We start from the raw sequence: 24751 nt of genomic DNA, 5'->3' as shown, positions 1-24751 counted from the left end.
TCCTAGTCTATCTCAAAGATAAGACCAGGCTTCTTGGACATGTGCCTTGAGTGAAGGCACTCGGGTGCTACTAAGGTTCCGTCTAGGATTTGCCTATCTTTGATGAAAGCTGTCTATGACAGTGATATGATTAAAGGAAGGACTTGTTGTAGCCTTGAGGCTAGAACCTTGGCCAGAATTTTGTAAGTGGAATTGAGTAGGCTGACTGGACGAAAGTCCTTTAGTTCCTCTGCCCCTTCGACCTTGGGGACTAAGGCTATGAAAGTGGCGTTGATGGCTTTGTGGAGGATTCCCCAATGGAAGAATTCAATGAAAAACCTTAAGAAGTCTGAACTGAACGTTTCCCCAAATTTTTTAAAAGGTGCTATGGGAAACCCATCTGGACCGGGGGCTTTGTCTTTGGCTAGCCTTTAAGATTTCTTCTTTCGAGAAAGGTCGCTCTAGCCAGAGTGCCCAGTCAGTCTTCAGGAAGGGGTAGGAAATCAAGAGTCATCATCCTCGGTCGGTCTTGGGCCCGAGGAGGCAGCATATAGGGTATGGAAGAAATCAAGGATGGCCAACTCTATTTCCTCAGGGTGTACGAAATAGCGATTGTCCACTTTGATTATCGAAATAGTATCGTCTCTTTTGCGACAATTAGCTATCCGGTGAAAGAAGCCCGTATTTTGGTCCCCTGCTTTCAGCCATTTAACTTTTGACCTCTGGTACCAGTACAATTATTTTTTGAGGATAGAGAAGTATTCCAATTTTGTTTTGGTTACGAGGTTTGATTATGTGTCTGTTAGAGGTCTGGACTCCTCAGTACGATCTAGGTCTTGGATGGAATTTAGTAAATAGGACTTGGTTTGGGAGTACTTACCGGGGATGGACTTACTCCAGGTTTTGAGGGAGGCTTTGAGGAGTTGTATTTTGGTTTGGAGCCTATAACCTGCTCTTCTTGAAATATGCCCGAAATCTGGCCGGAAAAGGAGTTCTACCAAATTGGAATCAAGGTGGGGAGAGACTCCTCTTGAAGCCAGGCTAATTTGAATCTAAAGGGTTTTGGTCCTCTCCTAACTGCTAGGGTATCTAGGAGGACGGGGCAGTGGTCAGAGGTGGGCTTAGGTAAGGTCACGGCATGAGAGCCCGGAAAGTGTTCCTCCCAATTCAAAGAAAGAAGGAATCTGTCTAGTTTTGAGAGGGATGGTTGGGGTGAGTGATTGGACCAAGTAAAACGGTTTCCTGGAAGAGGGATGTCTAGGAGTTCCTTAAGGAAAACGAAGTCCGAGAGGTCCCTCATTCCTTGAGAGATTGTGGGATTGGAGTTGCCAAATCAGTTCATAATGTTAGCCACCCTTTCTTGTTTTACTGGAAGAGTGTTAGAAAACAAGAGTGGGACCCGAGAGCACCCATAGGCAGGGTCTCTCGGACAAAAAATAGATTACTACACAGTGGCCCTATACAAAAAATTGGGGCGTATAGACTCGCCCGATTACAAGCAATGTACACACGAAAAGCAAAATAGAATGCAACCACAATGGTCCAAAGCAAAAAAGGAGGTGGGCCGACGATTGAATTTAGAACAACACAGCAACCCAAAAAGTCGCCATTATGCGGGGGCATCTGCTTGGGCCCTAGCTCCATCCTTAGTCAGAAGATTTGCGAACTCGTTAGGCGTCCTCCAGATATGCTTCCAGTAGACGACCATATCCCTGCAAGTGTATGCAATCTCATCAAATATAGAGGATAGGTACCATGGAGGTGGTGAATTCCCAGCAGTCCAGGATATGATATTTTGGGCATCCCCCTCAACCAATAACTGTGCACCTCGAGAAAAGTCAAATCTTTTAAGTCGCAAGAGTAAAGCCATGGATTCAGCGTATTGAGAATTTGCATGGCCTAAATACTCAGAATAGGTGGTCGGAACATTGCCGCAGTGGTCTCGGTATACTCCTCTGGCTCCAGCTAGGCCAGGGTTCCCCAGGGGGCATCCATCGAAGTTAAGCTTGATGGTGCCTTCTGGTGGTGGCAACCAATTGTCGGGTCTTGATACCCTATGTGATTGGAGCATAAGGATGTTTTCCCATTCGCATAGGAAAGTGTTAGCCGATATCCCGGTAAAGGCCCTGTGATTGGAGGCTCAAAAGAGTACTTAGGAAGTAACCTTATTGAAGAGAACTGGAACTTCGTTCTTGAGGCCTTGAAAAATCCTAGAGTTTCTTTCAAGCCACATAAACCATATAGTGGCTGCAATAGAAGCCTTCCATGGGATTCTTCCGGCCTTTGGCCAATGAGAGACGAGAGACGAAGAGATGAGAGCCGGGACAGAGGGTGGAGTGACCCATTTGAGGCCAAACAGCTGGATTAAAAGGCTTCATAGTTCTTGGGCTCGGCCATAATGAATGAACAGGTGTGGGTTTGATTCCTCCTCACAAAGACATAGTGCGCCGCTGTTGGGGATCGGGATCCCTTTCCTTTGAAGCTGGTCTATTGTGAGAGCTCTTTGGGATCAAGCAATCCAGTTGAATGCTTGCACTTTAAGCGGAGCGTTGGTGGATTAGACCTTTGAAAGGACCGAGATAGGGTTGAGTGGGAATGTGGTTGGCTGAATAAGTTTTTTTATAGAAGGAGGCCATCGAAAATGAGCCAGAAGGGGAGAGAATCCACGCAAGAGTATTCCTCCCAGAGAGAGCTATGAAGATGGAATGAAGAGAAGCTGAGAGTAATGAATTGGTCTGTTTCTTCCTCTGTTAGATGTCATCTGAAAGAAGGATTCTAGACTCTGCGATCCCCAGGGATGACTATTTCTTCTGTGATGGTGGACAAGTTGCTCATGTTGAAAGGGAATTTAATGTCATCATCATCATTGGAACCTTTTTCCAACTATTTGGAGTCGCTACATGAATTTTGGTCCACCATTTTGTTCTATCGAGGGCCATACTCTTAGTGAGGCCATAAGTCCCAATATCTTTTCTCATTACTTCCAACCTGTTCGTTTTGAGCGTACCCCTTATCCCTTTTGAGCCTTCCACTTGAGCCAACTAGCACCTCTTAACACGTGCCGTACTGGGTCTGCTCTACACATTGCTAGCCAACCTAAGTCTACTTTATCTCATCTTATCGTCCATTGAAAGGGAATTTAATGTGATTGACTGAAGTGCTTCCTTTCAGCCGTGAATAAGAGGCAGCCTTTCCAATGATTGGCATTAATCGTAGCTAGCCCATGGTCCCTTTGATAAATGAAAAATTTATTTCTTAACAATGTTAAGACCTCCATCTCATATGGGGACACTCAAAGTCTCAAATTAAGGGTGATCATTGCGGAATCTTGAGCTATGATGATATTGAGAAGTGCGGATATCCACTCTCAGAAGGAGAGGGATTGCGTATGCTGTTGATGTTTATAAAGGAGTGCATGTGATATTTGTAGAAATACCTTTGGTGAAATTTGCAGAAAATTCCTTGGATATAAAAGAAGAAAAAGAGTACAACAATCGCAATAACAAGTACAAACAACTTTATGTCACCATATTTGATGTACTACTTCAGCCTACCCCTCAAAGAGGGTGATGAAATATGATGGATGCTTAGGTTGCTCACTTAACACTTCTTGTGATGAACTTTAGTGAAACTAGCATGAACTGATTATGATGCTGATATGAACTGGACGTATAGTGCGCTAGATGAACTTCTCATAGAGGAAGCAATCATATATTTCAGTGTAATTGGTGTGGGAATGAAAAACAAGGTCTCTACTATCACAAACAATTTTATTGACTATGCAAGTAAACATTGGTATCGCATAAAGGAAATGTCAACTTGGTAAGCTATTGCTGCCATGGATGCTGTAGACCCAGAGTCTGCTTCTTCACTAGATTAAGCAATTCTCAGATGTTTTATAGCATGCCATGAGTCTGACATCGGATTCAATAATGCAGAGTGAGGCCGTTGAAGTTGAACTTTATATGTAGGACTGTGTGCTTGATGAGCATCCTGTATAGGATTGCAGATTGAGGTTAGAAGCAGCTCCTGAGTAACTATGTCGTTCGTGTATTGAAGAAAACATGTCATGGCCATAAATAGAGACAAATGTGCTTATGCATGATTAGGTAGCGAAGTTTGAGAGCATAAGTGACTTTTGTCGATTAAAATTGTGATACTATAGTGAACCAATAAATCTACAGTAATCAAAATCGTCATCATGTAGTGGCTTGAGCTAACATGCTATAATAGATTCATGGCATATTTGGTCCATGATGGAAACAATCCCTTGTGGTATTCTAATTTTGAGTCTTTGATAGTGGTTCATTTGAGGATCCATATTTTTTTCTAGTTGGAGGTATTTCATGGGATTACATGTGGTTGTCCATTCCTTCTTCTAAGTTTTCAATGCTCATCTTGTCTTCTTGGCCCTCTAGGTGGGTGTAACTTGAGGGAGGTCAGGGATGCAACGAGAGTCGAAAGTAGTCCCTTAAAGAGTATTTAAAGAATCTCTAGATGAACTTGCTGTCTGTTAGTCTCAAATGATTAAATAATTGAAAATTGTGGAGGTAAATTGATTTCCTCAGACTAATGCTGTGTTTTTTTTTTTTGGGAGGTTAGTGGGGGATTCCACCCTAGAATGTAGGCTAGTATCCGTGACACTGTCAAGGAGTAACCGCCCCTTGAATTTGGTTTTTAGTTTATTTATTTGGTTAATAGAGTTGTGGGATTTTGATGAGGGATTTACATCCTAGGATAGGATAAAGTGAATATTAGCTTAGGCTTGTGATTCCTTGAGACACGGGAGTCTTTGTAGGGATGTTCAGAAGTTTAGGAAAGGGGCTTATCTTTAGCTATTTGTTTGTTTATTCATTTTTTTATGCACAAAGGGGATAGGGACCTTCACTTGAAGAGCTGAAAATTTTGAACTTTTTTCATTGAAGAGGGACAAAAAAATCATGGTTCCCTTGAAGGAAATGTTTATAATTTGATGGTTCCCTCCCTTGTTTCAAACTTGTATTCTTGTTTGAGAAGGAGCTGATTTGTGAGAGGATGACCCATGTGCTATGCCAGCACTTCTTATGCTCAAGTAGGATGGGTCATGGGTGATATATGTGGGCAACCTCATCCTCAATAAAATAATTGTTAAGTATAGGTTTTTCGAATATAGACCCGATGGTATGTTGGATATGCTATTCGGTTCTTGAGTCTCTTTCATGATTGACTTGCACAGTTGGTACCATCGAATCATGACAGGGCTGGGCCATGAGTAGAAGATGGCTTTTAGATTTGTGATGGGCTTTATGAATGGCATGTTATGCCCTTTGGTTATCCAATGCACCTAGTACGGCTGGCGAAGAGTTGGGCTTGGGCCTGACCACCCCCAGCCCCTATAGGGGCGGCTTAAGCCCAGCTCGGCCCAGTCCTAGCCCAGGCCTGGTTCTGGCCCCATCCAGACCGAATCGGGCAGAATACAAATGAGGAAAATAATGAAAAAAAGGGGAAAATAGGGCCGAACCAGGTTAGCCTTATCATTGCCATGGCCCATACTCATCTAGTCCGGCCCTCGAGCCACATTTTAAGGCCCAAGCCCTAGTTTATAGGGCTTCGCCGGCGAGGCAGTTTGGTTCGTTTGGCCCATTGCCAGCTAAGCACCATGCACTTTTATACTGGTCGTGACTCAGGTACTTGGTTGGTTATTTGGTGATGTTGGGTTATTGGAAAAGTTGTGGTTGGTTATTTTGTAGATGTTCTGGTTTATAATACTAACATGAACACATGGCATTTGCGTCAAGGTTCCTCATCAAGAAAACTTATATGTGAACCTAAAGAAGTGTGCTTTCTTATAGAGTAACCTTGTTTTCCTTGGGTTTGTGGTATTTGTCAAAGAATTGATTAAGGCCATTGTTGAGTGGCCTAACCACAATCAGAGGGAGATGTGAGAAGCTTCCATGGTCTCACTACCTTTTATTTGGGTTTTATTTTCAATTTTAGCAATCTTATTGCTCCTATAGCTGACTATATGAAGCAAGGGAAGTCTTTGTGGTCTAAGGCTGCAGAGAATAACTTTAATCTAGTAATGCCAAAGATGGCTAAAGCACTAGTGTTGTCTTTGCCAAATTCCGAAAAGGTATTTGAGGTGAAATGTGCCGCATCCCACATGGGGATTGGCACTGTAGCTAGCTAGGAAGGGAGGCCAATCACATACTTCATTAAGAAGTTGAGTGAGGTTAAATGTTGTTGAATTCTATACTATTTCCATAGCTTTGCACTGTAGCTAGCTAGGAAGGAAGGCCAATCGCATACTTCAGCAAAAAGTTGAGTGAGGCTAAATGTTGTTGAATTCTATGCCACTCTCCAAGCTTTTCGTCATTGGTGTCATTACTTGATCCTAAGGGAGATTGTTCTTCATTCAGAGGCAAATCGCATACTTTAGTAAGAAGTTGAGTGAGGCTAAATGTTGTTGAATTCTATGCTATTCTCCAAGCTTTGCATCGTTGACGTCATTACTTGATCCCAATGGAGCTTGTTCTTCATTCAGACTATGAAGCTTGAGGTATGTGAAATTCTCAAAAGAATTATCATCATCATCAAAGCCTTTTCCCATGAAGCTTGTATTCATTTCGAATTCTATCCCTTATTGTCTTGCTACTGATTAATCTCAACATCCTCATCTCTACTGCACTCTCTCTATAGGCATATTGTTTTTAACTGGTCAACATTCTGCCCCATAGATCAAAGCTAGTCTCGCAGCTGTAGTATAGAATTTGCCTTTCAGCTTCATTGGTATGTGGTGATCACATAAAATTCCGGTTGCACATCTCCACTTCACCCACCCCGCTCTAATCTTATGTGAGACATCTTCCTCAATCTCTTCATTTTCCTTGATTATCGACCCAAGGTATCAGAAGTGCACTCTTTTGGTATTTCCTGGCCATCAATCTTACCTACTTTGTCATCTCTACTCATATTATTACTAAGCTTGCATTCCATATACTCTGTATTAGTCTGACAAATTTTAAAATCTTTAGATTCTAGAGCACCCCTCCAAAGTTCTTTGTGTTGACACCATTTCGGGTCTCATTGATCAAAACTATGTCATTTGCGAATAAGAGATGTTGGGTACTATATGTCAAGAGATGCACTATTTGTCAGTTGACTAAGGATCAAGCTTTGTAAATGCAATTAGTTGTACCTAGAACGCTTTGGGAGCATCATAGTATGGATTTTGTTTTGGTTCTTCCTGAAACTCAATGAGGTAATGATTCTATGCTTGTTGTAGTCGATCGCTTCTCAAAGATGGCTCATTTTTCTTTGCAAGTAGACCATGATGCAACCCATTTTGCACACCTATTCTTCAAGGTGATCATGTGTCTTCATGGAGTGCTTCAATTTAGCGGTGCATATCATCCACAAACTGATGTGCAGACGAAGTGTTAAATAGAAGGTTGGGAAAGTGGTTTAGAAGTATGGTGGGGTGCTGATCAAGCAATGAGATTCGGTGCTACGACAAGTAGCGTTCACTTATGACAACTCCTAAAATTAAACTATCCATTTGAGGCAGCAGCTTATGGGAAAAATCTAGTGAGGTTCTTGATTTGGTGCCTTTATCAATTGAAGCTAGGCTAGTAAGGATCCCAAGCGTATTGACGAGTGTGGGCATGAATTACATAAGCAGATGAGAAAATAGAAGAACGCAATGTTAAAAACTTTAAAAAAAAATAGTAATATCAAATATAAGATGGAGGCCAATTCCCATGGAAGTTTCAAAGAATGTCAAGTTGGTGATCTTGTTCTGGTTTTTTTGTGAAAAGGAAGAATTTCAACTGGGACCTATCATAAGATGAGGTCCATGTAGCTAAAGAAGATGGGAACCTATGCTTATGAAATTGAACTTCCAGAGGACTTTAATATATCTCCCATTTCTAATGTGGCAGATCTTTATGAGTATCATGGTGACTACGGCAGTGAAGGCCTGAGAGATGATTGGCAACAACAATATCCAGAAGGTCCTACTATTAAAGCGCAGCAAGTCCTTGATGTTGATGTCAGCATGACCTATGGAGGTGAATATCAGAAGATCTTGTTGCATGGGTGGGAAAACTTCATTCAGGGAGTACGTGGATTTCAGAAGTTGTTCTATGGGCGCCTCAAATTTGATACATACACACACACCCCCCATATATAATTTACTCTTTTGTTACTTCTCATTTATTACTTAGATGGAGTCATGATCTAATCGTGGTATTTACTGAGTTTTATATTTCCTTTAGAATTGTGGGATTTTGATGAGTTACTAGGATAGGAAAAAGGTCGAAATTTGATTAGGCTTATGATTCCTTGAGGATTGCAAGCCTTTGTGGGAAAGTTTACTAGTTCAAGGAAGGGGCTTATCGTTATTTGTTTGTTTATTTATTTATTTATTTATTTTTAGGTTTAAGGGGATAAGCGGTCTTCACGTGAGGGGCTGAAAATGTAGACTTTTTTCCATCAAAGAAAAATTCTCTCTCTCTCTCTCTCTTGTTTCAATCTTGTGGTTTGTTTTTGTTTTGGATGTTCGTTGTTGAAATTTTCTGGTCTTTGTCCTCTCTATTCTCTCTTGATATTTGCCGCATCAAATCATCAACACCAACCAGACAACCCAATTCCCAACACTCAAACTAATGTTCAAGTTCATAGCATTTCTCTTTTGCTTCAGTTGATTCAGGGGCGACCATATTATGAGCGTTTAGCCCACACGTGGTGATTTTTGGTATTGCTTTTATGTAGACCTCTCTCTTCAGAGATGGAATTTATACAGTGTTCTTTTTTTCTTGTCATTGTTTTCTAATATAGGGCATCAGATTTGAGTGTGAAACATAGGAACCAGATGCTATCCGTCACATTACTAGGTTGTAGTGCTAGAACCTGCATTTATTTGCCTGTCATTGTTTTGTGATGCGTGTGTGTGCGTGTGTGTGCTCGTGTGCGTTTATGTGCATATATTTTCTTTAATTATTTGAGATTTGATTACTTGAATGAATTTTGGTTCTAGCATGGTCATCAATATATCTGAAGAATGACCTGAATTTATAATACACGAAAGGAGCATATGCATCTTTCTTCTGATAGAGGATCTTTCTCGTACACTTGGTTTCTTAAATTGGCAGTACTGGATTATGCCTTTGAATGGTTTTCTACATTAAAGGAGACTTCTACCTTCTTGGAGTTTTGTTATGTGGTTGTGGATTTGTCTCGCTAATGCCTTAGGTGTGATGTGCTTGATTCCTGCGGCATGCATGATACTGATCTCTTTAATATATGATGCAGGGGAATATTAAATATTGGGCAAAAGCGTTTCAGAAAAGCCTTGGAATATTTGCACCATGTATGTGGCACTTGAGCTTAGCTGCCTTTTGTTAGTCTTCATACTTGTCTGTATTGGTAATTAAATTACTGTGTTTTCCAGGCGATTACTGCTCCAATGACAGTGTTAAACACAGTAGCTGTTGAAGCGTACAAGAAGTACATTCTGGTTTCACTTATCCACACCGGTCAGGTCCGATTCAATTCTCTTGAACTCACCGTGATCTAGGCTGTAATAATATATTATATTTTGCCTCATGAAAATGAATAATTTTAGTTGACAAGTTTGATGTTATCGGCATCTTCACTCTATAGTAGTAGCTAGCATATTCTTCAATTTGCTCCTGTGTATTTGGTTACCACTGATGCCTTTGTCCTCAACACCTTGTCAATGTTCAAGAAGATGGAAATGGCCGCCCAGGCGGTTGGAGAGCCAATGTAAGGGACTAGAGGGGGGGGTTGTAGGGTTTTCAATTATGGAATCTAATTTCTTATAAACTGAAATTTACATGATTGAAAATATAAAGCTGTAAAATTACCCAAATTTTGACATCCATTAGCAATTTAAGCGAAAAGACAAAGTCATATAACTTATAAATTATAAAATTGTCCAAATTTTGACATAAATGTATATCCATAAGCATTTCAAACATTACTTTGAACTTGAAAGTTTTGAAGTTCAACTTCAAAGCATTCGACTACCCAAAAAAATTACAACACATTGTAGGGTTCGAAAATCCAAAGTTCCAAACATACAAACATGAGTACAGGGCACTAAAAAGAATTAAATGATCATGAACTTACAAAGGGCCCAATTGGATTCCATCATCATTCCAACAATATCATCTCGTCTCTCCCACCAACACTCTCAAATGATGATGGTACCATGCCATCATTATCAGAATTATCTCCCTCTGATACATATCGGTCTTTTTCATCGGTCTTTTCTAAGTCTTGTAGCTCTGGCTCCTCTTCCTCCTCCCTCACTCTTTTAGGTTGTCTTTTCTCCATGTGCTTGGACCCCTTGCTAAGAGATCAGGACCCTTCCTTTGAGACTGAGAACCCCCCCTCCTTTGAGATTGGGAGCTTGTGGTCCTCATGGGTTACGACTGGGTTCCCATAGCTTGCCTCACTTGACTTCATATGAAGCCCTCTCCAGCATGTACGAAATCTCCATCTTCGGACTTGATCAACCACTCACATGAATCATCTAACTCTTTAATGTTAATAGGATCAATGGAATCTTGATCCATGGCAGTCCCTCAATTTCTGATCGTACTGAACGTACATGAGATTGTTTAGTCATTTTTGCTCAAGTTTGTTTCTCTTTTTGGTGTGTATTTGTTTCATAAATCATAACGCATATTGCATAACTGACTTATAATCTAAAACAAAATTACATTCAAGGTTAGAAAATGCTAGGCGGCTGGCCTGGTGCCCAACTCCCAGTGCCTAGGTAAGTGCCCTGACCCCTATAGTGAAAATTATGTAGAAATATACATCTATGTACTGTCCAAATGCACATATATGCATATATTTATGTTAACTTTGCAATTTTTTGCATTTACATGTATTGTAAATAACCTAACATATCGCATGTTAAGAATAAACATGTACAACGCTTCAAATCATAGAAAATTTAGTGAAAAACTTAAAAAAGTCCATGGATTTTGGGCCTGGATAAAACTTAAGATTTGTTTTTTTCAATTTAGTGAAAAACTTAAAAAAGTCCATGGATTTGGGATCTGGATAAATCTTAAGATTTGTTTTTTTCAATTTAATGAAAAAACTTAAAAAAATCTTAGATTTCTTTTTTGATTCGCAGAGATCTCAAAATCAATAGATTTGGGGCTTAGATTTCAATATGTTTTGACTTTGGGGTTTAGAATATCCTTGAAGACCTTTTATGAAAAAGCGTGGATAAACAATGACCCAAAGGCCCCCCCCCTAGGGGCGCTTTGTTCTAAAAAATGGGCGCAGGCCCTAGGCAGTCACCTAGGACTGGGCCCCCTCCTAGCCACCCGCCTAGGCCACTGGGTAGGCGCCTAGGTACTGGCACCTAGGGAGGGCGGCTTAAGCCTTGGTGTGCACCCTTGGTACCGATGAGCAACATGTTAAATTGAGTATAAGACATTACCATCTCAAAAATTAGATAGGTATAAGACATTACCATCTCAAAAATACTAAGATTGCGCTCGCATCTTGATGAGCTACATGTTAAATTGAGTATCCATGTAGCCGTCCTTTGTAACTGCTTAGGAGTTGACCCATGGTTGGTCCACCATGTACCTACATCACAATGTTAGATTTTATAAAAATTGAGTAATAAAGAATAGAATAGACTTGTCTTAAACTCTAAACGAGGAAGATAAATTTAGCTTACCTGCCTTGAGAGTTTTGTACAATGGGGATGAGTCTGACCATGCATGTATTGATGACATCCATAAAAGAACCCTGGGTCTCAATCTATGGATTGTCACAAAATAAGCAGGGTTCAAATAGTAGCCTGTCAAGTGAAGGGGCCTCTCAAGCTTTGAGTCCCACCTACGTTCTGCAATATCCAAAATAGGCCCATATTACTTACCATTGTGATTAAAATTTTGCTTGATTTCCTCCTTGGAAACTTCCATAACCTTGTAAATATGACCGGTAGGTGGCTTCTTCTCGCTATTTACTAAGCGCAAAACTTTAACAAGTGGCTTGAAGGCTTTAATGGACCGATCAACCTTTTCCCAAAAGCTTCTTGATATGATAATATAACAACCTTCCTCCCCTTTGCATGAATAGACCACTTCAATTGGTTCCACTCGTTAGAAACGAACATTTGCTTAAATTATCTTTTTCACTTTGAAGCAACTTCAAGCACATATAAGAGGTGGCAAATCTAGTCCCCCTTTTTTTTTTGACAATGTTACATAGGAATGGAACTTGAGACATTGGGCTATAAAAACCTAGCCTCTACCGTCTTGACCCAAGTCCGTTTCATTTAAATCAAAACCAAGACACATGTGTGGTTGTAAATGAAACGTGTCACCATGCTTTCCTATCAATGTCTTGAGCATGCTGTCAATGCAATGTGCCGCGCGTGGGGTTTAAAAAATGTGAGGCTTACTTTTCTCAAGCTCCCTACCTGTTGCTATATTATGGTCAGCCATATCAGTAACCACCTACATGATGCTCCCCCACCTCCTCTATGCATTTCTCAACCAGCTCCAGAATGAATGAAGCATCATATTCTTTATCAGATGCATCAAATGAGCGAAAAAACATTGTCCCTTATGGACAATTTACCATCAAATTCATTACACTCCTAGGCCTCTGGTCAGGCCATTCATCAGTCATTATGGTTACCCCAAACCAGCTCCATGCATCCCTTCGAGTCTTAAGATGCTCATTGGTCAGTTCTAGCACTTTTTTAAGTAGAGGGCCCTTGAGCTCGTATGGTGTAGGAACTATATATCTGGACCCAAATTGGCCCACTGCTTCGACTATGGCCTGTAAGCCCTTCAAAGTAGTGGCATTGAAAGAGATGCCTGCTTCGAAAATCCACCTGGCCACATACTGATCTACTCTTTCTTTTTGATCATTTTTTTGATGGCTATCCTCGAGCTGCAACAGTAGGATCACGGGGGGTGGGGGGTGAGTGAGTCTCTATAGGCCCTACAACTACATGGCCTACTATTCCCAATCTCCACGTCTATGACAAGCTTAGCACTACTTTCATACTACTCTTCTTCTTGTCTTTGATTCCAAATATCTACTGATTACGTAATTACATCCACTTATTTTTTTTTTGCCTCTTCTTCTCTTCTTGAACCCTTCTAGAAGCCCCTATATTTCATTCCTTACTTCTATTGTGACTTGTGTACAAGGTGCAACATCCTCTTTTATCCCTGCCAGATTCTTCTTGAATCTATTAATTGCATATGAATAGACCTTCTTACAGTAATTGCATTGGATCTTTTGTTTGTCCAATGGATTTGGGCATGTCCCATGCTTCCACCTCGGACAGTTTGTTTCCCAGTAGAACCAGAAGAAGACAGTGTGAATATATGAGTATGCGATAACTCAAGAATCAACACTCAGTATAGCTTGAAAGTATATAAAAACTCGATATAGTCAAAATTAGCCAATTGCATATATTTTGAAATATGAATTTTCTATGAATTTTCAGTTTAGCTAAATTTATCAAATAGAAACATAGTCAAACATTGAGTAATATTCTCCAATTTGGTATTACAAATTGAAAACATAGCTAAACATATAGTAATATTTTCAATTTTGCATTATAAAATATAAACAAATGCAAAAAAGTAGCTAACCATTTATTATGAATATTTGATTTTACATTATAAATTATGAACATAGCCAAAAAATATGGACAAAAATATATATATATTTTTAGAAAGTTTACCATGGACAAAAAATATATTATAAATAAATTTACATCATACAATGGAAATAAATCCAAAGATAGACAAAAGTACATTATGAATTTTCACTCTTGCATTAAAAGCTAGAAACAAAGCCAAACATATCCACACAATATATTATAAAATTTTGATCTTGCACTATCGAGTAGAAAAATAGCCAAACATACCCCAAAATATGATATAATCACAAAAGTGCAAGCGGATATTAAAAACAAAAAGCACTCAAGAAATTCCATCATAAATGTCATGCCAAACTGCAAATATAAACACAAGAAAATTAACTTAAAAAAACATAACATAAGACAATACTCAGAGTAAAAAGAAACCCTAAACATAAACCGTTAAATCTAAAAACCTTTCCAAACCCAATCAAAAGTAGGGTTCAGTCGGATACTTTTGGATGCCCAAAACTTCTCTTCTCCAACCTCTTTGGTTGGCAAAAACACCCGAGTCGAATGACTTTCGATTACACAATAAATCGAAAACCTTGAGTTTGAAATCGATTTTCGAAATTGTTTTGATTCAAGCTAAAAAAAGTGTTTTTGGGAGGGAAATCTCTCTCACTAGGTTTTGAATTACGAAAATGCCCTCTTGGCGGGGGCAATTTCCACCCAAACACCATGCTCTGGGCTGTATAGCCCAGGGTGGGTAGTGAGGCCTCCTAGCTGTTTATGCCGGTGGCCGATTTTGTGAGCATTGGTTCTCATTAATTCAAATTGAATAATTTTCTCACTACATAATATAAAAACTTCAGTTTGGGTACAATGATTAGTCCTCCATCTCTCGTAGTTCATTTTATTGCCTTATTGATTGTGATTCTCATGTATGTCGTTGCAAAATTAGTAGCCTATTTCCATCCCTCACGCTCAATAGCCAAATGTTGGCATATGCAATTCTTTTTTCTTAAAATGAATACTAATATGCTAGAATTTTGGTTGTATTGGTTTTGGCTCTAAAATGTGGCTATTTATGCCCAGAGCAAAACAACATGTCTGGGATGGTACTTTTGTCACTAGAGCATGATCGCCAATGAGTGGGATTGGATCTGCACTTGTCATAAGAAATTCTTAAATTTCTGGTTTGCTGGTTTTTTTTCCTTATGAGCTGAGGCAGTTTCCACAATTGCAGTTTTGACGGTTCTGCTTCTGTTGAAGTTTGGTGTCATGACAGATGAGACACATTAAGAAACAAGATTTTCAGGCATTGAGTAGAGGGAGAGGAGGAAAAAGGAAAAAGGCAACAAAGATAGAGATAGGGAAGGTGTTAAGGTGGAAGTACAGGGATGATGAGGCTTTTGCGCATGGAAATGGAGAGAAAAGTAGGGAGAAAAAAGCAAAATGAAGAAGGTGATATATATGTGTTCATAGGCAGAGGAATGCCTTCATGTAGTGCTTGATGCATCATCCTTAGCAGCCCCTTCTTTTGCCAGATCATCTATTGCCCCATTGGCTTCCTGCCAATTATAAGGGAAGGCGATTTGTAGATGCATAAATGAAAGACCTGATCAAATGTATTGGAGAGTCTCCATGGGTGTTTGATTGAACCTCTTTAAGCCTTCCAAGAGATCATTGGCTTCAACCCTGGTAAGAGTCACTTATACCAAATGTATTCTGAGTTAGGGAAGATACCCCCGAAGATGCAAGGCCGGGGGTTGCCTAGTGAGCAGCCATTAATATTCAGCTTTGGAGGGGTCCACATAGCTGACCGGGGAAGTTTGGGAGATCTTCACCTTATGATTTTGGACCAATTGCATGCGAAGTCAGACCTAGAGAAGTGTTTGGGATCCTGAAAGTTTAATGCCCAAAGGCTTCTTGCATATTCAGCAATGACCAGCATTGGTCTCTTCTTTGTCCTAAACTTCTTTAGTCATGTTCTCCCCAGATTTTCCATGGGATGGTTTGTGAAAGATGCTCTCGAAAGGAATAATCCTGGTTTGGGGTAATGAAGGGGAGAAAAAGGAAGAGAAAAGGTGGTCAGTTGAGGGTGGGGTTACCCATTGCCAATTAAAATCTCTCAAAATTTGTGCCTAGAGAGTGGAAGCAACACTTAGTGAGGGGAAAGGTGGCTATGTGTTTCTTCAGCTTCCAGGCACATGCATCATTGATTAGAAAAAGAGAAACCTCTTCTTTGTGCTGGTCAGCAGTTAGGTTTTGGTTAGAAATAACTAATCAGGTAAAAGCTTGCACTTTGGGTGGGATTGGTGTTATCCAAGCTTTACACAGAGTGAAGGAAGATGAGGAAACATGGGTGAGAGCTTGGTAGAAGGAATAGACACTAAAAATGTCACATTAAGAATTGGCTCAAATAATCTTGTCATTGCAAGAGTTTGTCATGAAAAGTGGATGTAAAGGACGAAGCAGATGTAATAAGACTTTGATTTCAAAGTTTGAAAGGGGTCTTCTGAAAGTTAGGATCCAAATAACTTTACCTTACAAAATTTCAAAAGATTGTGCCACAATGGGGGGTTCTAAGTCTCTTTCCAGAAAGAGACTCTGTCTCACCTATTGACTTTGTGTCTTATGAAAGAAATGAACAAATGTCAACAAGCTAAGATGCTTCTAGGCGAGAAGATACTACTAGGCGATAATATGAGGGAGAGTAGAGTTAGGTGAGCTGCCATGTGCACTGTAGACCTAATACAGCAACTGTTAGGAGGGACGATTTGGTATAAGTGGAAGGCTCTAAAAGGACAAGGAGAAGGTTCAAAAATACATAGATAGAAGTAGTGAGAGGTAATATGGTGATTTATGGTTTGACTATAGGTATTGCCCCTGATAGAGCAGAATGGCAGAACATGATTCGTTTAGCCGACTCTAAATAATTGTTATAAGGCTCGGATAATGATGATGATGTATGACCCTACCAGAGAAAGGACCTCATGAGACGTTCTAAGGTTTTGATGATACATGTAGGCATACGGTAAAGAGACATAAAAAAAATAGGATGCTTAACAGGGTGGATTTTAAAAGAGTGATACGATCGCCGAGGTAGAGGAATCTGCCTTTATATAAGGCCAGGCATTTTTAGAGTCTCTCCACAATTGGGTCCCAAAAATTCTTGTGTCGCTTACGAAAGCACAAGGGTAGCCTGGGGCACTTGGCTGGTTGGTAGACTATCTGTCCCACAACCCATTATAGTAGGAAAGGCAGACAAAGTGTTTAGGGGAACTGCAATACCCGTGAGTTTCGATGTGGCCATGTTGATTTTCATACCTGTGGTCAATTTGAGTAGCCTATGGAAGAGCCAAAGCCTTTCTACTTCTACATTTATAAGTATTGCCGCATCCCAAAATGCCATTTGGATATGGGAGATGGCTTATCTCATTATCTTTCTCAAAGGTTTGAATGCAGAGTGTAGACGTCTATGTCTAAAGAGAGACCTACTAAAGACCTCGGCAATCATGGTTAATAGGAAAGGCGAGATGGGGTCTCCTTGTTGGAGACGTCTTGTAGTGTTGAAGTAGCCTTTAGGAGTACCGTTGATAAGAATGGATAAGGGGGAAAATGAGATACAACCAGAATTCCATTTTCTCCATTTGAGATCAAAGGCAATTTACAAAGAACTTCATCCAAGATGGATCACTTAACATGATTGTAAGCTTTTTGCTAGTCCAGTTTAAGAATTAGACCTGGAATTTACTATAGATGTCTGAAGTGATTTGCTTCATGAGTGACATAATACCCCATCGAAATTTGATGATTGTGAACAATTCCACTTTGATTAGGAGAAATCACTTATTCAAAGAAAGACCGGGGTTTCGTTGCGAGAACCTTAAGATTTTGTAAGTAGAATTCATGAGATTAATAGGTCTGAAGTCTTTAAAGTCGCTTGCTCCTTCAACTTTGCAGATTAAAGCTATGAACGTGGCAATCATTTCTTTGCTAAGGATGCCTCTATCAAAGAATTCGTTCAAGGTGAGAATATTAGGGGAGAAGGGTTAGAAAATTTGAAAACTATGGCTATTGGGAAACCCTTTGGTCTAGGAATTTTGTCTTTTCCAAGGTTAGAGATTGCTTGAGAGATTTCATTTGGCTTTAATAGTCATTTGAACAAATTGGCGCTATCCCATGTGATGAAAAGAAAGGAGAGAGTTGATGTGAAAGGCCGTGAGTTTGATTTTGTGGAAAAGGTTCTGGGAGGAGGAGATAAAGGCTGATGTTATTGCAAGTGGCATGGGTACTTGAAGGTTTGTTGCATTAGCTTGATTTACGCAACTAGCAATCTTCTAGAAGAAAGCATTATTCCAGTCGCCTATCGAGTGCCATTTGACTGTAGATCTTTACAACCAAAAGGTTACTTCTTTTTTTGAGAACTTCGTAGTAGCTTGTTTGAACCTCATGTTGTCTGGAAGATTCGAGGGATTAGGAGCCCTTGACTCTTTGAGGGTGTCTAGGTCATTACTTGCAGTCAGCAAGGCAAACTTGGCAGCACTAAAGTTCCTAGGAATGTTGCGGCACCATGGCTTGATAGCCAACTTAAGGATGTAGAGATTTTTTAAAGTTTGAAGCCTACCCACCCATGGGTAGAGAAGGAGGCCCACAAGGACCTAAAGAGGTTGTTAAAGTATGGTTCTTCAAAACCAATAGAGTTTGAATCGAAAAATTCTTCAAAACCGATATGATTTCAAATCGAAAAGGTGTTGGTCCAGACAAAGATGGTATGGTATTAAGTAGGATGGGTTTGTTCTTGGAATTGGGTTTTGTGACAGTGAGGGAGCGGGAAGTAGAAAATGTCTCTTACCACTCATGGGTTATCAAGAAACGATCTAGTTTGGTGATTGGAGGAATGGTTAGAGGAAGTGTATGCAAAGCTATTAAGAGGAATTTCAGTGAGGTTATTAAGACAGATGAAGCTGGAGAAATCCGTCATGCTAGCGTTAATTATAGTCGGGAGTTGGTTTCATGGACTCATTTGATAGTGTTAAAGTTCCCTCCTTTGACTCATGGGCTTGGTGTGTGTGGGTGGCAATGTCATTGAGCGTTCTCTAGAAGTCGTCCTAAGACTAGGTCTATTGAGGCCATAGACAATGGTGAATTTCCATAGGAAGTTGCCCGAGATTTAGATATGGCAATGGAAATTGAGTAGTTTCCAATGGTATCAGAGATGGAGGGGTTTCCAGATCACCCAGATGCCACCCTATACACGTAAGGATATGTTTGTTAGCACCCTAATATCCTAATATTTCTAAGTAATATAGAATCTTCTATAATTTGGATTATGTAAGTTTGTATGCCCTATTTGATAGGATCAAATCATATCTTCTAGCACCCCATTTTTCGTTCACCCCTCACTTGGTTCACATATGCCAGGTATGAACCTTCCATTTTAATTATCCTTAAACTTTTGACCCCTATCATCCCCGGTCTTACCCTTCTTCGTACCTCCTCAGCCTCACCACTTCCTAACCTACCACCCTTCCTTTCTCTATCCAAGGCCTGCCCTCTCTTTTAGCCCTACCCTTTACGCCTTGCAAATTGCAGCCCATCTCTACCAGGTTCCCCCCTACCTTTCCTACCCCTCCTCAAGGTAATCAAACCTCTGCCCCATCCTCAATTGCTGCACCATCCTTAGAGGTGGCTCCTAGCCCTCCAACCACCCCTCCACCTGCTGTTTGCGCCCTCCCCTCTTTTGATTCCCCAGGCCTTGTTAACCCCCCTGTCTTGCCGTCGCTTTCCTTCCTTGAGCCTCTACCTACTTTGCGTTCTGACCTTTACCCCTCTAACCCTTTCTCTTTGCCTTCCTCGCCTACCAGGGGGAACCCTAGGTCACCTACCCCTCCCATCTCTCCCCCCTCGGACGAAGCAAGCGCTGAGGGGGTCCATAAGGATGCGGACAACAAAGAACTCAACAGGATGAAGGAAAACTACAGAATCGTGGGATTCCACCATGACGGCCCCGAAGGCCTAGCACGCCAATTCTTCATCTCGGACGCTCAGAGCTGACTGAAGGTGAGCTTCAGTAGACACAGGGAGCTCCTCAACCTATTCTCCTCGATCAATTATGATGGACCTGCTTTAGAAGGGCCCCCATTGACAACCCCATCTCCCCCCCCTAGGATTCTTCTCCAAGGAGGTCTCCTAGACTGACCTCCTCCTCTGCGTCCACATTAAACCCATGAGAATTCTGATGTGGAATGTAAGAGGCTTGGGACAATCACTTAAACGGGATGCTGTCAAGGACATGACAGCAAAACACCTTCCCTTTATTCTAGCCCTCACAGAGACCAAACAACCGGACCGTTCAATTTTTCTGCCTCGTCTTGGGAAGGAGGCCATGCCAGTGGGCTTCCCTTCCCACGGTAGGGGCATCAAGTGGAATATGGGTTGTTTGGAACCCATCAGAACACCTCCACCTTTCTTCCCACATTGGAGAATACTCGGTCACAGTTCTTCTTTCTGGTATTTCTGACGGTTTCCTCTGGAAATTCTCGCAATCTACGACCCCAACTCCGCTTCTCTTAGACCTCGTTTTTGGGCTGAACTGGACTTGGTAGCATCCCTTCCCCATCATGCTTAGTGCCTGGGAGGGGATTTCAACATCACAAGATGGTCTCATGAGAGAAATTCCAACTCCAGCATCTCTTCGGGAATGATGGACTTCTCAGATTTCATCTCTTGTAACGAACTCCGAGACATTCCCCTTCAAGACAACCGTTTCACTTGGTCGAACCACTCTACCCAACCCTCTCTTTCTAGGTTGGATAGATTCCTCCACTCCTTTTGGTTTGAATTAGCCTGACTTGAAGAAGACTCGCTTTCCACTCTTATTCCAATTTGGTGGAACTCTTTTTCCCTTGGTTTCGGGTAGAGCAAGCTATAGGCTCCAAACCAAAATTCAACTCCACAAAGCCTCACTCAAAACCTGGAGTAGTTCCATCCTGGGGAACTAGTCTCAAACCAAGTCCTCCCTGTTGAATACCATTCGAGACCTAGATCGAATAGAGGAATCCAGGTCCCTGTCAGCTACCGAATCCAACCTCAGGACCCCAACCAAGATGGAATATATTTCCGCTCTCAAAAAGGAAGAATTATATTGGTTCCAACGATCCAGAGTAAATTGGCTGAAAGCGGGGGAAAAAAACATGGGCTTCTTTCACCGGATTGCCAATTGTCGTAGAAGAGACAATGTTATCTCTACTATTAAGGTTGGCAATCGCAACCTAGACAAGCCTGTGGAAATCGAGTTAGCCATCCTTGCTTTCTTTCAAAATCTCTACTCGGCTCCTTCGGGCCCCAGGCCAAGGGTGGCTGATCTCGATTTCTTAACCCTTCTGGATGATTGGTCTCTTTGGCTAGAGCATCCTTTCTTTGATATTGAGATTTCGGAGGCTATCGATGACTTAGCCAAAGACAAAGCCCCTGGCCTTGACGGCTTCCCCATTTGCCCTTTCAAGATCTTTTGGGAAACTTTCCAAGCAGACTTCAAGAGCTTCTTTGATGAATTCTTCCAATGTGGAATTCTTCACAGAGCTATCAACGCTACATTCATCGCTCTTGTTCCTAAGATCGAAGGGTCAAAGGAACTCAAGAAATTCCATCCAATCAGTCTAGTCAACTCCTACAAAATCCTGGGCAAGGTTCTGACATCAAGACTGAAACAAGTCCTCCCCCCCCTTATCATACTGCCATCATAGTCCGCGTTCATAAAGGATGGGCAAATCCTAAATCGGGCCTTAGTGGCACATGAGTGTCTACACTCCAGGCACCTTTCCAAGAAACCCCGCCTTATCTTCAAGATACATTGGGAGAAGGCGTATGACCATGTTGATTGGTTAACACTGGATGAAACTATGTCTAGAATAAGGTTTCGGGACCTTTGGAGGAAGTGGATGAGGGGTTGCTACTCTAATCCTCACTTCTCAATCCTCATTAACTGGGCTCCAAAAGGTTTTTTCCTTTCCTCGAGGTCTCCAGGGGGACCCCCTCTCCTCTTTCTTTTTTGACATCACGGCCGAAGTCTTCAATCACTCAATCATTTGTACCAGGAAGGCCTTCTCACAGGCTTCAAATGCAGTTCTTAAGGCCCAACTGTGTCTCATCTGCAGTATGCAGATGACACGCTGGTGTTCCTTGATGCTAAACCAGATGAAATAGAAAACCTGAGGCTTTTCCTAAAATGCTTTGAGCATGCAACGGGCTTCAAAGTCAACATAGACAAATCAAAGATGATGGGGGTAGCCCTCACAAATGTTGGAACCAGAGCTTTAACTCCAAATTGGGAATGTAAAGTGGAGGACTTCCCCACTGCCTACCTTGGTCTACCCTTGGGCTTGGGAAACCAAAAAAGAGACAATCGTCCCACGTGATCGACAAAGTAGACATGCGTTTGGTAGGATGGAAAGGAAGATACCTTTCTCTCACAGACCGTACCATGCTAGTTAAAGCAACCCTGGCAAACTCTCTAGTCTACCTTATGTCCCTATTTCACATGCCTGCCTCGGTGGCCAATCACCTCGACCAACTGATGAGGAATTTCCTCCGGTCTGGTCAAGCCGAGAAAACTAAATTTCACCTCATCTCATGGGACAAGGTCTGCCTTTGTAAACTTCAAGGAGGGGCTGGGGATTAGAATCCTCAGAAAATACAACCTAGCTCTATTAGGGAAATGGTGGTGGAGATTGGCTACTCAGACCGACTCCCTCTGGGCACAGGTTCTCCGCAACAAATATAGGATCCCGGAAGATGTTTGGGTGCCCGAGGGGAGAACTTCGAATAGGGCCTCAGGAGCGTAGAAGTCCTTTGCTTCTTCCCTCTCCTTGTTCAAAATATATATTCGCCTCCATTCTAGAGCAGGCACTAGAGTTAGCTTCTGGTCAGATCTCTAGCTAGGCCACACTCCTCTAAGGGACCTCTTCCCCTTTCCCTTTACTCTCTTGCCTCCAACAATGCTTCCACCATAGCTGAGGAAATGGTTCTTTTCGGGGATCGCAGAGTCTGGAACCCCTCCTTCAGAAGAAATCTCACAGAGGAAGAAACATGCCACTTCATTTCTCTCTCGGCTTCTCTCCACTCCAACTTCATTGTTTTCTCTGGGAGGGATTCTCTTATTTGGACCCTTTCCCCCTCAGGAACCTTTTCGGTGGCTTCCTTTTACAAAAAACTTATCCAACCTCCCACTTTTCCACTCAACCCTACCTTGGTCCTTTCAAAGGTCTGGTCCACCATCGCCCCACCTAAAGTTCAGGCTCTCAATTGGATTGCCTGCTTCCAAAGGGCTTTCACAGTTGACCAGCTTCAAAACAAAGGGATCCCAATCCCCAACAGGTGCGCACTGTGTCTGTGCAAGGAGGAATCAAACCCACGTCATTTCATCCACTGTAGCCTAGCAAACGACCTGTGGAGTCTCTTAATTCAGCTGTTCGGCCTCCAATGGGTCACCTCACCTTCGGTCCCAATTCTGATCTCCTCGTCTCTAGTCTCTCATTGGCCGAAAGCTGGGAGAACCTTGTGGAAGGCTGCTATTGCAGCCACTATCTTGGTTATTTGGTTGGAAAGGTACTCCATGATTTTTCACTGCAGCAAAAATGAAGTTCCAACACTCTTTCACAAAGTTACTTCCATACTAATTTTTTGGGCCTCTAACCACGTGGCCTTCTTTGGGATAGCAGCAAACACTTTTCTCAGCCAATGGGAAAACATCCTCAACCTCCAACCTCATAGGGTTCTAAGACATAACAACTGGTTGCCTCCTCCAGTTGGCTCGATCTAGCTAAACTTCGACGGTTGCTCTTTGGGGAACCCTGGCCCAGCTGGAGCTGGTGGAGTTTATCGTTACCATCAAGGCAACGTCCTGCTCACCTAGGCCATGAATACTCTCAGTTCGTCGAAGCCATGGCTCTGCTATTGGGCCTAAAAAGCTTCAACCTTTCTTGGGGATCACACCTGTTTGTGGAGGGGGATGCCCAAAATATCATTTCTTGGGAAGCTGGGTTCTCACCACCCCTGTGGTACCTATCCTCAATGTTTGACGAGATTGCTTACATGTGCAGGGATATGGTCGTCTACTGGAAGCATATCTGGAGGACGTCCAATGAGTTTGCTGATCTTCTGGTGAAGGATGGAGCTAGGGCCCTAGCAGATGCCCTCGCCTAATCGAGATTTTTTGGGTTGCTGTTGTTCAATAGCAGTCGCCGGTCCATCTCCTTTTTTGCTCTGGACCACCAGGGGCAATTCACGTTTTGTTTTACTTCAGTACATTGCTTGTAATAGGGCGAGTCTATAAGCCCCACTTTTTTGTATAGGGTCTTTGTATACTGACCTATTTTTTGATCGAGAGACCGGCCTGTGGGTGCTCTCGGGCCCCTTTTCTGTCTCATGATACTCTTACAACAATTCAAAAGTTAAATTCACTCAAAAAAAAAAAAAGAACTCACAAATATCTGAATCCTCAAGAATTCAATTCTTATTTGGATTTTGCGGGTTTCTCTGTCAAAATTTTGTCTCTCGCCATTATCTCCCTCTTTCATCTCTCTCCCTCTCTAGTATCTGGTAGAGGCCCCCTCTCTATCAGCGGTGACCCCAACCCTCTCTCGCTCTATCTCGATAATGGCCCTCTCTCTCTCAGAGGAAACTCTCTCTCTGCTCTATATGACTCTCTCTAGTCTTCAAATCTTTCTCTCTCCGCACCCTGTGAAATCCCTCCTCTACAATCTACAAAATCCTGGTAAAAAACTGTGGAAAACCTCAATTTGTCAAAAATGCTTACTTTACAAACTCCATGGATTGAAACATGGCAAATCTTAGTATGTAGTGGAAACGCTCCATTGTTTCTTTTTCTGGGGTTATGGACCCCTGATTGCAAACATTTTTGAAGCGAATTCTCTCGCAAAAAATCCTCAATTTCTTGCAACTTAACTACCCCTAATTTTACCCACCCAAAAAACATGAATTTACTGGAAATTAAAGCGAGTGTTCTTGGAAAACCAGTGGTCTTCAGAATATAAATAAATGGAAAATAAAAAGGAACCTTGAATTTCTAACCAACATCAAACCTCAAATTCCATAACCTTATTA

The 24751-nt window shown here is 41.6% G+C and overlaps 1 protein-coding gene across 2 annotated transcripts in view; it reads left to right on the top strand.

The window, feature by feature from the left end:
• COP13 (Proteasome component (PCI) domain protein) overlaps positions 1–24751 on the top strand; it is a 60435-nt gene that overhangs the window by 20674 nt on the left and 15010 nt on the right. For both annotated transcript variants that reach the window (XM_088846788.1, XM_011626713.3), the window contains exons 5-6: positions 9271–9328; positions 9410–9499. In XM_088846788.1, coding sequence (XP_088702914.1) covers positions 9271–9328; positions 9410–9499 — 148 coding nt within the window. The remainder of the gene's footprint in view (positions 1–9270; positions 9329–9409; positions 9500–24751) is intronic.

This window comes from Amborella trichopoda, chromosome 9, assembly GCF_054954075.1.
Source record: "Amborella trichopoda isolate Santa Cruz 75 chromosome 9, AtrichopodaSantaCruz75HAP2 v2.0, whole genome shotgun sequence".
Taxonomy (NCBI): Eukaryota; Viridiplantae; Streptophyta; class Magnoliopsida; order Amborellales; family Amborellaceae; genus Amborella; species Amborella trichopoda.
The sequence above is the reverse complement of the archived record's forward strand: the minus strand, read 5'-3'. Positions and strand labels throughout refer to the sequence as shown.